General features: G+C 40.6%; 1 protein-coding gene across 7 annotated transcripts in view; it reads right to left on the reverse strand.

Moving 5' to 3' along the window:
• Positions 1 to 13,684, reverse strand: part of LOC105476986 (serpin B6-like) — a 44,175-nt gene that overhangs the window by 14,112 nt on the left and 16,379 nt on the right. For 2 of the 7 annotated variants that reach the window (XM_011733284.3, XM_011733285.3), the window contains exons 2-3: positions 6,676 to 6,850; positions 5,450 to 5,599 (exon numbers count right to left, since the gene is read on the reverse strand). In XM_011733284.3, coding sequence (XP_011731586.1) covers positions 5,450 to 5,599; positions 6,676 to 6,840 — 315 coding nt within the window. In that variant the 5' untranslated portion in view covers positions 6,841 to 6,850. Of the gene's footprint in view, positions 1 to 5,449; positions 5,600 to 6,675; positions 6,851 to 7,527; positions 7,639 to 10,379; positions 10,598 to 13,684 lie in introns of those variants that run through there. The other 5 variants (XM_011733280.3, XM_011733279.3, XM_011733281.3 and 2 more) reach the window with 5 other exon arrangements.

Below are 13,684 nucleotides of genomic sequence, written 5' to 3' on the forward strand. Positions count from 1 at the left end.
GTTTTATTCTAATTCTGTGAAGAATGTCATTGTAGTTTCATATAAATAGTTTTATATAAATAGCACTGAATCTGTTAATATAATATAATACATATAATAATATAGATAGACCACTAATCTTTTGTATGGTTTTGCATGTCTCAATTGCCTTTAGTTAGGCCCTGGTTTTGGTTTTTTTGTCTTCTGCTAGCTTTGGGGCTGGTTTGCTCTTGTTTCTCTAGTTCCTCCAATTGTAATGTTATGTTGTTAATTTCAAATCTTTCTAACTTTTTGATGTGGGTGTTTAGAGCTATAAACCCCCCTCTTAACACTGTTTTGGCAGTGTCCCAGATATTCTGTTATGGTGTATGTTTGTTCACATTAGCTTTAATGAATTCATGGATTTCTGTCTTACTTTCATTATTTACCCAGGAATCATTCAGGAGCAGGCTGTTTAATTTCTATGTAATTGTGTGGTTTGGGGCAATTTTCATCACATCGATTTCTATTTTTATTGTACTGTGATCCAAGAATGTGGTTGGTATGATTTCATTTTTCGGAATTTGCTGGGTATTGTTTTATGCTTAACTGTGTGGTCAATTTTATAGTATGTGCCATGTACAGATGAGAAGAATGTATATTCTATTGTTTTGGGGTGGAGAGGTCTGTAGATGTCTGTTAGGTCCATTGATCAACTATTGAGTTCAGGTCCTGAATATCTTTGTCAGTTTTCTTCCATGATTGTCATCTAATACTGTCAGTGAGGTGTTATTTTCTCCCACTATTATTGTATGACCTCTTCCTAGGTCCTCTTATTGAATTGAGTCTTTTACCAATGTGCAATACACTTCTTTGCCTTTTTTGATCTTTGTTGGTTTAAAGATTGTTTTGTCTGAAAATAGAACAGAAATCCCTGCCTTTTTATGTATTTCATTTGCTTCATAGATTTTTTTTCTCTATCCCTTTACTTTGAGCCTATGTGTGTATTTGCATGTGAGACTTGTTTCTTGAAGATAGCATACCATTGGGCTGGGCATCTTTATTCAATGTACCACTCTGTGCCTTTTCATTGGGGCATTTAGACCATTTACATTTGAGGTTAGTAGTAGATTTGATCCCGTCATCATATTGTTAGCTGGTTATTATGCAGACTTCGTTGTGTGGCTGCTTTATGGTGTCATTGATCTATGTATTTACATGTATTTTTGTAGTAACTGGTAATGATCTTTCCTTTCCATATTTAGTACTCCCTTCAGGACCTCTTGCAAGGTAAGTCTGGTGGTAATGAATTCCTTTAGCACTTGCTTGTCTGAAAAGGATCTTATTTCCCCTTTGCTTATGAAGTTTAGCTTGGCTGGATATGAAATTATTGGTTCAAAATTATTCAAAATTATTTTCTTTAAGAAAGCTAAATGTTGCCCCCCGCCCCAATCTCTTCTGGCTTGTAATGTTTCTGCTAACAGGTTTGCTGTTAGCCTGATAAGATTCCCTTTGTAGTTGACCTGCCCCTTCTGTTTTTTTCTTCTTCATTTCGACTTTGGAGAATCTTATGATTATGCATCTTGAGGATGGTCTTCCTGTGTAGTATTTCGCAGGGCTTCTCTGCATTTTATAAATTTGAATGCTGTCCTCTCTAGCGTTTGGGGACATTTTCATGAATGATATCCTGAAATACGTTTGCCAAGTTGCTTGGTTTCTCTCTTTCTCTTTCAGAGATGTCAATGAGTCATAAATTTGGTTTCTTTACATAATCCTATATTTCTTGAAGGTTTTGTTGATTCTTCTTTTTTTATTTTCTTTATTTTTATATGAATGAGTTATTTTGGAAAGCCAGTCTTCAAGCTCTGAGACTGTTTTCTCATGTGATCAATTCTGCTGGTAATATTGCAATTTCACTGTGAAATTATTGTAGAGTGTTTTTCAGCTCTAGCAATTCAATTTCTTTCTTTCTTATAATGGCCACTTTGTCTATGAGCTCTTGTATTGTTTTATCGTAATCATTAGGTCTCTTGGATTGGGTTTTGACTGTCTCCTGTATGTTGATGATCTTTGTTCCTATCCGTATTCTGAATTATGTTTCTGATGTTTCAGCTGTTTTGGCTTGGCTAAGAATCATTGTTGAGGAACTAGTGTGACTGTTTAGAGATAAGAAGACACACTTTTTGAGTTACCAGAGTTCTTCTGCTGGGTCTTTCTCATTTGTGTGGGCTCATGTTCCTTTGGTCTTTGAGGTTGCTGTGCTTTGGATAGGTTGTTTTGCTATTTTCTTCTTTGATGAACTTGGAGGTTTGATTACAGCACAAGATGGTTTTGATTGATGGACTCTGATTCTAGTCTACTCCTGGGTCTTCGGGGTGCTCCTTGTGATCACTTTCTCCATGCCTGTGTTTCTTTTGTTGGGTGTTCTGGTCCATAGGGCTCCCTCAGTCAGGGCCCACAGCTGGCAGACAAGCTGTATCCTTGCCAGGTCAGTCCTAATCTGCTGCCCCTGTGCTTCCTGGGGAAACACAGAGTTACACCTTCCAGCAGAGTTCAAGCGGAAGTGGAACCACTGGGCTAGAAGCCCTAGTGAATGTGGCCCATCTGCCTATGACAGGCAGGAGTGGATGGACTTGCCCACCCTGCCATTCAGGTGTTTCCAGGGTGACAGGGGTCTGTGCCTCTCGACAAACTTAGGAAGAAGCAGGACTGTTGGGATGGAAGCTATAGCAAGTGTGGTTTGCCTGGCTACCAACCAGAAATGACTGCTCTGCCTTCTGGGTGCTTCCTGGGACAACAGAAAGCTGTCACTGCAAGATGAGTTCTCACAGAAGTAAGACCACTGGACTGGAAGCTTTAGTAGGTATTACCTGCCTGGCTACCGGTGGTAGGGGCAGGTGGAGTCACACACTCTGCCCACCATGTGCTTCCAGGGGCAACAGAAAAGCTGCATCCACTGGCTGAGTTCACACAGAAGCAGCAGCACTGGGCCAGAAGCTCTAGCAGGTGTTGCCAGTCTGACTACCAATGGCCAGGGTAGGCAGGTCACATGCCCTGCTCTCCAGGTTATTCCTGGAACAACAGAAGACTGTGACCTCCAGCTGAGTTCATACAGAAGGGTGACCACTGGGCTGGAAGCTACAGGCAGCATTTCCCACCTGGCTACCAGTTGCAGGCGTGGGTGGGGTTGCATGCTCTGCCATCTGGGTGTTTCCTGGGATGATAGGAACCTGTGCCCAATAGCTGAGTTCACACAGAAGTTGGGCTGGCTGTTGGGCCAGAAGCTCTAGCAGGCATTGTCCACCTGGTTACTTGTGGTGGGGGAAGTTGGGGTCACACAGCATGCCATCCAGGTGTTTCTGGGGACAAGATAAAACTGCACCCTCCAGCTGAGTTCACACGGAAGTGGGACCGCTGGGCCAGCAGCTCTACCAAGCATTGCCTTCCTGGCTATGAGTGTTGGGAGTGGGTGGGGTCATGCACCCTGTCATCTGAGTGTTTCCTGGGAAAACGTGAGGCTGCACTCTCCAGGTCAGTTCACACAAAAGCAGGACCACTGGGCAGAAGCTGGCACCAAGCCCTGTCTGGTAAGGAGGGGCAGAGCAAACTTACTGCTCCCAGGCACTGCAACTGTGGCTTCTAATGGGGATGTGACACCAGTGATGGTCTGCTTCAGGGCCTAAGGCTTGTAGCAGTCTCCTTGGATTCGAGAGTTGCCCCCACAATACGTCCAGGTGGCTCTCTGCCTTAGTCTAGAAGTGCAGTGGTGGGGTATTAGGGGTCAGGGGGATCCTCTCGTTCCCAATCATGCACAGGTCCTGGTGGACAGCGTGAATTCCCCTGGGGCTCTCACTCACTCACCCTTTCCTATGTTGAACAGAATCTCCTGGCTCCACGCTGAGCTCAGACAGGCTGGTTCCTGGATTCCTTCCTCTCTGATCTCTGTGCTCCCCTCCTGCCTTGATGGAACCCAGTGTAATTTCTCAGATGTTTGATCGGTGTGCAGTGTCAGTGTTCATTACCCTTCTATTTCTTCTCATGTGTACAGCGGTACACAGGAGCTGCTTCTAGTCCATATCGTGGTTGGCCCCACCCTTCCAAAGGTTTATAGGGTTATAATATGCAGTGCTGTTGATAGTAGGTGGAAATGAGCACTTTACACATATGCTTTGGGGAATGTAAGTGGCTATAATACCAGTAACAGCAATTTGGCAATATTTATTAAAGCTTCAAAGTTTCATTCCCTTTCTCCCTTCTGCACATCCATTTTAGACAGTAACAAATGCACATGAGTACAAAATCTTGTACAGGGATATTAGAGTCTGTGATGGTCCAGATTAAATACAACCGAAATGCTCAGCAATAAGGGAAAGGTTTACTCCATCACAGTACAGTCCTACTTAGGAATACTAGAAAATGGGTAAAAAGAGTGACATAGATACACATATGCGGAGATGGAAAGAATTTAAGACGTATTGTTAAGTAAAAAGAAACAAAGTATAAAACAATATGTATAGTATAATAACAATGTAGGGAGGAACCTCACAAAGCAAAATTTCTGTATGTGAAGCAGGATAGACTTCAAATTTATAAAAGCTCAGACATTGAGAAGAGGCGTATTGGAGTTAGAGGTTAATGAGGGTTCTTGATTTATATGTGTTACTTGCAGTTTTGTGTAAGAAATTACTTGAGTACCTTTGTTTTTGTTTGTTTGTTTGTTTGTTTGAAATGGAGTCTTGCTCTGTCACCCAGGCTGGAGTGCAGTGGCGCCATCTCAGCTCACTGCAACCTCCACCCTCAGGGTTCAAGGGATTCTTTTGCCTCAGCCTCCCAAATAGCTGGGATTACAGGCGCCCGCCACCACGCTCGGTTAATTTTTGTATTTTTAGTAGAGACGGGGTTTCACCATCTTGGCCAGGCTGATCTTGAACTCCTGACTTCATGATCCACCCGCCTTGGCCTCCCAAAGTGCTGGGATTACAGGCGTGAGCCACCGCGCCCAGCCAAGTACCTTTGTTTTTAAAAGATAAAAAAGTCAGTAAAGGTTTGTCAACAAATAGAGCCAAGGTAGTTAGCTAAAATATGTTTTAAAAGATTTGCGGTATCTAAAAATCCAATCAAAATATTTAAATGCATAAAAAGCTAGGAAAGTGTCATGATGCACAAAAAATTAACAACATCTGCAAAGCAATTACTAGAAATACTCATTTTGATCATTTCTTTGTTTCGGCTGATTCATCTCCAATTGTGCTATGCTCTGTGTCAGTTCTTTTATAAAGATTAAGTCATTTAAGCTTCATGAAAGTCTTGTCAGTATTTGCTATAAGACTTATTTTACAGACAATAAAACAATCAGAGGAGCCGTGTGAGGTTAAGGAATGAAGTTGTGAATTCAGGCCCACCTGTATGAATTCAGAGCCTAGATTCTTTCTACTACTATCCATCACATTGCTATCTTTATTTTCTTGATAAAACATAAAGTACAACTTACTGTGTGGAAGTCATAAGACTTTTCTCCGAAGAGCCTGTTAGCAGTTTTAAGCAAGTACTGAGTACCAGTTCTGTTAATTTCAGCAAGAAGTGACTGAAAACCTTGGTGAATATCTCCATCTTCACCTCCAATTTTACTAAAAGAGAGTGCCTGAAATTTTTAAAAACAAATAAAATTTTCAGTATTCCCTGACATCAAAAATAGGCACAATGCTAAATTCAACATTAAGAGATTTATAGATCCTTACTAGAGCATAAAAGATGATTAATCTAATTTATATGATTTGGCTATGTCTCCCCCCAAAATCTCATCTTGAATTATAATCCCCATAATCCTCACATGTTAAGGGTGAGACCAGGTGGAGGTAATTGGTCATGGGGGCAGTTTCCTCCATGCTGTTCTCATGATAGTAAGTGAGTCTCTCAAGAGCTGATGGTTTTATAAGTGTCGGGCATTTCCCCAGCTTGCACTCACTCCATCCTGCTACCCTGTGAAGAAGGTGCCTCCTTCTCCTTTGCCTTCTGCCATGATTGTAGGTTTCCTGAGGCCTCCCCAGCAATGTGGAACTGTGAGTTAATTAAAACTCTTTCCTTTATAAATTACCCAATCTCAGGTATTGCTTTATAGCAGTATGAGAATGCACTATTACACTAATTAAAGATAGAAAGTGGGTTGACATCCACCCATTCTCCCTACCTATAGCTCTTCTTAAGCTTCCCTATAATCACTTCCTATGTAAAATCAATATTTTTGCAAACCCTAACAAAATGATTCAGGTTACTTAAACGCTCACTGTTTGTGGTACTTTGTCTAAAAACACAGCTGCCAAACATGTGTTCTGTCTCTGCATACACATGGTGCTCCTGACACCAAAAGATGGAGTCTCCCTCCCCTTTGTTAGGATCTGGGATGGCCCCATGACTTACTTTTAACAAGAGAATGCAGATGTAGCTCTGTTCTAAGCCTAGACCTTAAAAAGCCTGGCAGCTTCCACTTTGACTCTCTTATAACCCAGCTACCATGATGTAAGGATGCACAAGCTTCCCTAAGGAAAGGCCATGTGGAAGGGCTCTGGAGGAATGAAAAGACTTGCTTGTAGGGTACTCCCGACCCCAGCCACCAAGTAGCACCAAGGCCCAGATATGTGAGACCTTCTTGGACCTTCTAGACCAGCATTACTGATAAATTAGTAGCATTTATTTTTGTCTTGAAGTGGCTCTAAGTACCTGAGACATCTGGGCTGCAGTGTTTCCCTTCGCTCCCATGAAGACCATGGCCAAGGCTGACGACATGCTCATGGGTGAAAAAAATATGTTGTTTGAGTTGTTTTCCCCTAGCTTTTTCAAAAGGTTTAATGCAAAGGTGCCGTTTGCTTCTGATAGAGCGTCCATGACAGTGAACCTGAAACAATGGATTTTAAAACAATTTTACATCAATATGGGCTTACTATGTATTGCATTTTCACTTTATTTATTAATAGAGTGGATACTTTTCCTCAGTGAACAAATAGGTACACATACAAAAACTAAAATGGGGCTTTTGATGCGTAATTTCATTTGATCTGTACAACCTGATGGGGTCAGTGCAGCGAATATTTGCATTTTACAAGCAAATAAATGGAGTCTTCACTGTGTTGGTATCTTGCCTCTGAGGATACCCAGCTACAAACAGCAAGGCAAGGATTAGCAACCAGGTCTGTGGTTGCTGAGGAACGCTGTAGATCTAGGGTTCCTCTTAGTCTCTTAATCAGCATGGTACAAGGTTTTTTTTTTTTTTTCTTTTCTTTTTTTTTTTTTTGGAAAAAGCAGAAAGCAAGTTAAAGCTATCTTTTTAAAACATGAAATTCATAAGTACAAAAACTATTAATTTCCAGCACTGGTAAAATAGGTATTCCTTCCTGTACTCTACAACTGATTATGTAAATATTTTCAGAGTGTAATTTAGAATTATATTTTAAAAAGGAAGGAAGGAAGAGAGGGAAGGAGGAAGGATAGAAAGAAGAAAATGCCAAGAAAATATTTATACATTCAGAATAAAAAAAATTCATTTCAAAGAATTTCACTGAAAGTAAAACTCACATGTACTGATAAGAAACGTTTTGCAGAAAGATGACTAGTGAAGCACTTCATATGCTACAGAGATAATCTTTAAATGGCCAACAATAGAGAACCAGTTAGATTCTGTCATATCTGTGATTGAATATAAATGAAGATTAATGTTAAGTGTAAATTAGAAATAAAGTTACATATAATTCACAAATAGACTGGAAAGAAATACTGAATATCAAATACTTCTGGGCAATGGGTAATTTTGATGTTAGTTATGTTCTCCTGTATTTTTGCATTTTCTGCAATGTGTGTATATTCTTTTTAGTGTGATTTAGTCAGATTTGCTCTTTATGAAATTAACGAACTGGCACTTAGTTGTAAAGTCAAATAATTCTAGGAGAGACATTATATAAATCAAGAGGCACCTTCCCATTCCTCCCAACTTCCTAGAAGCAATCAATCACAAGTCAGCTTGCTCTTTCTCCTGGCATTTACCTCCATGTTTAGCTATAATAGGTGTATACTACTGTTTTTGACCTAACAATTTTAGACATCATCTATTGCCTTCCTAATTTAGGGAATTACATCCCTTACTTCAGTCACTGCACTTCACCTCCTCTATCCAAGTGTTTGCTTTAGTGCAATTAAATAGTATTCATAGCTAAGCCAAGTAGTGAACAATTAATCCATTTCTCTTCTCACATAACTCTGTTTTTCCTTATGTTAATATTTCTTCCACCTCACCTTCTTTGGCTTTCTTTTATATATAGCAAATTTGTCCCCAAGTGTTCCACCAATCAGTCAAACCTTTTCAGTAATTTCTTCATATGCTCAACCACATATGAATAATCTCAGTCCCACTGCTCGTCTCCCACAGTCTCTCATCCTGCTGGTGTGCAGGTTTCTTTAATCTGTAGGATTTTCATTCCCAAAGCAGAATTTTCATAAGCAGAGAATAACTTTCCCTACTACTATGCTTTAGTTAGTGGCCAACTTACTGTCAATTTGGTAAACATAAACTTTTACTTTAAACTTTAAAGCACACTACTAACACAGCAAATAAAATATTTTTAAACTTTTAAACTTAAGTTTAAAAGTTTAAAAATAAAATAAAAGCTTTTCTAGGGCCATACCAGTGACAAAACTGAGATAGATATTCCATTTTGGTTTCTAAATATATTATGATGTAAATTACATTGGTATTTAAATACGTTACATACCTTTCTTTTCTAAACATTCTTGCACTCAGAGGCTGTCTGCTGGGCTGTAATTGTACTACCCTTCTCTTTCATAATTCCAATGTGTTGCATCTATTGCTATTAATCACTCACATTGCTGACTATTCCTTTCTAAACTCACTTCTCTTTAGTGTGCAGCATCCCTGTCTCATCTAAGACAGCCCTTTGCCAATGTCCTTTGTTTTGAACCCTAATGCCTTTTCTGCTTCATTGCTTATTCCTTTGTTTGGCTAGAACAATAGTTTTCTAAGACAGAATACATACATTTTGATTTATTGCATATCTGAAAATATTTATATTCTACTATTAGATACTATTGATTGTTCGGCTGGGACCAAATACGAATGTTACTTTTCACATCAGTCTTATAAATCACAACAGGGAGGAGACAGCTCTGGGTCACATTCCTGTCATCAGACGCAATTAGACCCCAGAAGCAAGAGGACCCTCATCTGACCCAGTTTCCCCCCAGCATCTAAGTACGCCTGACAGCATCTGAATATTAATTTTCTATAAGTTCTGTTTTCCAAGCTTACTTTTTTTTTTATTATTATACTTTAAGTTCTAGGATACATGTGCACAACGTGCAGGTTTGTTACATATGTATACATATGCCATGTTGGTGTGCAGCACCCATTAACTCGTCATTTACATTAGGTATATCTCCTAATGCTATCCCTCCCCCCTCCCCCACCCCACAACAGGCCCCTGTGTGTGATGTTCCCCTTCCTGTGTCCTAGTGTTCTCATTGTTCAGTTCCCACCTATGAGTGAGAACATGTGGTATTTGGGTTTTTATCCTTGATTCTCACCAAACTTGGTTTTAAAGGGTAGTGGGAGGAGAAAAGGAAGTAACGTAAGTGGCAATATGATCTAATACAACAAAATTAAAATATGATTAAAAGGCCCCCACCGTCTTACCTTAAGGACAATGATTTTTGAAATATTTTATACTGTCAGTGAATGTAATAAAAACAAGATCTGGAATGTCCCTCACGATGATCTTTGCAGGCCTGCACACTCAAAAGTGCTGTGGTGTTGGCCAAACTCTGGGGGCCAGAGAGGGCTGTGAAACCCGTGCGCTCATTCTTGGAAAAGGCGCTGGGGTAGGCACAGGGTCCAGGCTGCCTTTGGGACCCACCCCTAGTTCTCTCTCGAGGGTCTTCGGTACCCTCAGAAATTCCCAACGCACTGCTCTCTGCGGCATCACCTATGGCCAAGGGGCCCTCAGCTATGGCACCAACATTCTGCAACGCCCCCATCCCACAGGTGGCCCATCTCCTGGACCCTGGAGGTGCGCGCTCCCAGGGTCCCGCGCTCCCAGGGTCCTAGTGTTCTGAGGCATCACAGCCCCCTCCCACCCCAAAGAGTACTTCACCAGAGAGGATCGCGGGGTGTCATTGTCCGCACCCCCGCTTCCCAGCTCCTGCGTGCTGAGCTGAGCTGAGCCTGGAGGCTCATCCCCCAGCTCCACGCGATCTCCCCCGACACCCGCCCTGACCACACCAGGATCCACAGGGGTCGCAGCCAGGCGCAGCCACGCCCCTGCCCTCGGGGAGGCCCCGACCCGAGACCAAGTGAAAGAGGGGAGCCCCGGGACGGAGCTCAGGGAACTTTGCCAGGTTTCGCTTTCCCGGGCTCCTACCGTTTCCTGGGCGCGGGAGCGGATAACCCGACGCCTGCTTGTGGGAGCCGCTCCCAAAGCTAGACACGTACCGCCGTTGTGGGCACCGTTGCCCAGGAGCGAGAGGAGGCCGGTGGTAGTGACGGGAATAGAGGTGTCTGGGCGGCGCAGAGAATCAGATCCTAGTGAGTGGGGAGGCGGGCGCAGTCGGGACCCGAGCAGGCACCACCCAGCAGGCGCGTAGGCAGGAGGGCGGGGCGGGTCCCGCAGGCGGAGGGGATTTCCTGGTGTGCAGGAAGCGGCCGCTCGCTGTGCAGAAAAAAAGCCCCTACTCTCCGGGAGCTTTCAATCAAGAAGTGATAATCCACCCCGCACCCCACCCCGAGTTAAGGTGTCTTTGTAGTGAACTGTGAATCATAATTTCAGGGACCAGAAGAATGCCAATTCCCGGTACATAGATGTAAGGTGCACATTGCCTTACAGAAATTTAAAATGAACCATCTATGTAGGGGTCTTGTGATAAGAATTAGATAAGAATTAGACTTTGGGGATTTGACAAGTTATAGAAATTAGTGTGAAACCTTATTTCCCATTTTGGAGCAGTCATGGGGAACAGAAAGGTTTCAGGTGACTGGGGGTGGGGAGAGGGCTAGCCAGATTTTTATTATTTATTTATTATTTATTTTTATTAATAGATAATAGCTGACATCGTTTTAGGGTGCATAATTTAATACATTCATATAATTTGTAAATATGAAATCAGTGTTATTGGGGCTTCCAACATCTTAAATATTTGTCTTTATGCAGAAACATTCAAATTACTCTCTTCTAGTTATTTTGAAACATAAAAGATATATTGTACTTATATGTAATATATGTGTATATGTAATTATAATAAATATACAAAATACAATATTTTGAAATTGTAAACTATTTTCACTCTACTGATCTGTTAGACACTAGGTCTTAGCTTCTATGAAATTGTATATTTGTACCCATTAATCAATCTCTCTTCAACACTCCGTTCCCTCTACCCTTGCTCACCTCTGGAAAGCTTCAGTCTACTTTCTATCTTCATGAGATCCACTTTTTTAGCTCCCACCTATAAGCGAGAACATGCAGTATTTGTCTTTCCGTACTTGGGTTATTAACACTTAACTTTATGACCTCTAGTTCCATCTATGTTGTTGCAAATGATAGAACTTATTTCATTCTTTTCTATGCTGAATAATATTCCATTGTGTGTATATATCACATTTTCTTTATCCATTCATCCATTGATGGGCGCTCAGGTTGGTTCCATATTTTCTCTATTGTGACTAGTGCTGCAATAAACATGGAAGCATGGGAGTGCAGATATTCCTCAATACAGTGATATCCTTTCTTTTAGATCTATACCCAGCAGTGGAATTGATGGTAATATGACAGCTCTATTTTTAGGATTTTGCAAAACCTCCATAGAGTTTTCTATAGCGGCTGTACTAATAGACATTCCCACTAAGAGGGTTTTCATTTCTCTACATTCTCACCAGCATTTCATTATTTTATTATTCCTTTTTGTTTTCTTTCTTTCTTCTTCTTCTTTTTTTTTTCTTTTTTTTCTTTTTTTGACAGTTTTGCTCTTGTTGCTCAGGTTGCAGTGCAGTGGCGTGATCTCAGCTCACTGCAACCTCCACCTCCCAGGTTCAAGTGATTCTCCAGCCTCAGCCTCCCAAGTAGCTGGGATTACAGGCATGTGCCACCACGCCTGGCTAATTTTGTATGTCTATTAGAGACAGGGTTTCACCATGTTGGTCAGGCTGGTATTTAACTCCTGACCTCAGGTGATCCACCCACCTCGGCCTCCCAAAGTGCTGGATTACAGGTGTGGGCCACCACGCCTGGCCCCTCATCATTTTCATACAAGCCATTTTAACTGGAATGAGATGATAGCTCATTGTGGTTTTAATCTGCATTTCTCTGATGATTAGTGATGTTGAACACTTTTTCATATACCCATTGGCTATTTGTATGTCTTCTTTTGAGAAATCTCTGTTCCGATCTTTTGCCCATTTTTTAAATCTTTTTTTTTTTTTTTTTTTTGCTGTTAAATTGTTTGAGATTCTTATATATTCAGCTTATTAATCCCTTGTCAGATGGATAGTTTGGAAAAATGTTCTCCCACTCTGTGCGTTATCTCTTCCTTTTGTTGATTGTTTATTTTGCTATGCAGAAGCTTTTTAGCTTGTTGTAATCCCAATTGTCTATTTTTGTTTTGGTTTTCTGTGCTTTTGAGCCCTTGCACATAAAAAAAAAAAAATACTTTGCCTAGACCAATGTCCTGGAGCATTTCCTCAGTGTTTTCTTCTAGTAGTTTCATAGTGTCAGGTCATAGATTGAAGTCTTTCATTCATTTTGATTTGTTTGTTGTATATATTGAGAGATAGGAGTCTAGTTTCATTCTTCTGACAATGGTTATCCAGTTTTCAGAGCACCATTCATTGAAGACTGTATTTTCCCCATTTTATGTTCCTGGCATCTTTGTCAAAAATGAGTTTGCTGCAAATATGTGTATTTATATCTGGGTTCTCTACTGTGCTCAATTGGTCTATGTGTTTTTATGCTGGACTATACTGATTTGCTTAGTATAGCTTTGTAGTATATTTTGAAATCAGGTAGTTTGATGCCTCCAGCTTTGTTTTCTTTGCTCAGGATTGCTTTGGCTATTTGGGGTCTTCTGTGGTTCCCCACGAATTGTGGGATTGTTTTTTCTATTTCTATGAAGAATAACATTGGTATTTTCATAGGGATTGCACCAAATCAGTAAATTGCTTTTGGGTGGTAATTTTAACAACATTAATTCTTCCAATCCATGATGTTGAAGAGTATGAATATCTTTCTAGTTTTTCTGAGTCCTCTTCAATTTTTTTCATGAATGTTTTATAGTTTATCTTGTAGAAATCTTTTACTTCTTTGGTTAAATTGATTATCAGGTGTTTCATATTTTATATTTTTTGTAGCTATTGTAAGTGGTATTCCATTCTTGGTTTCTTTTTCTGATTTTTCACTGTTGTATAAAAATCTCACTGATTTTTGTAAGCCAATTTTGTATCCTCCAGCTTCACTGCTTCATTGATCAGTTTTAACAGATATTTGGCGGAGTCTTTAGGTTTTTCTAAGATTATGTCATGTGCAAACAAAGATAATTTGAGTTTTTCCTTTTCAGTTTGGCTGCCTTTATACTTCTTTCTCTTGCCTAATTGCTCTGGCCAGGACTTCCAGTAAGGTATTAAATAAAGTGGGTGAAAATAGGCATCCTTGTCTTGTTGCAGATCTTATGGAAATGT

The sequence above is a fragment of the Macaca nemestrina genome, chromosome 19 (assembly GCF_043159975.1).
Source record: "Macaca nemestrina isolate mMacNem1 chromosome 19, mMacNem.hap1, whole genome shotgun sequence".
NCBI lineage: Eukaryota > Metazoa > Chordata > Mammalia > Primates > Cercopithecidae > Macaca > Macaca nemestrina.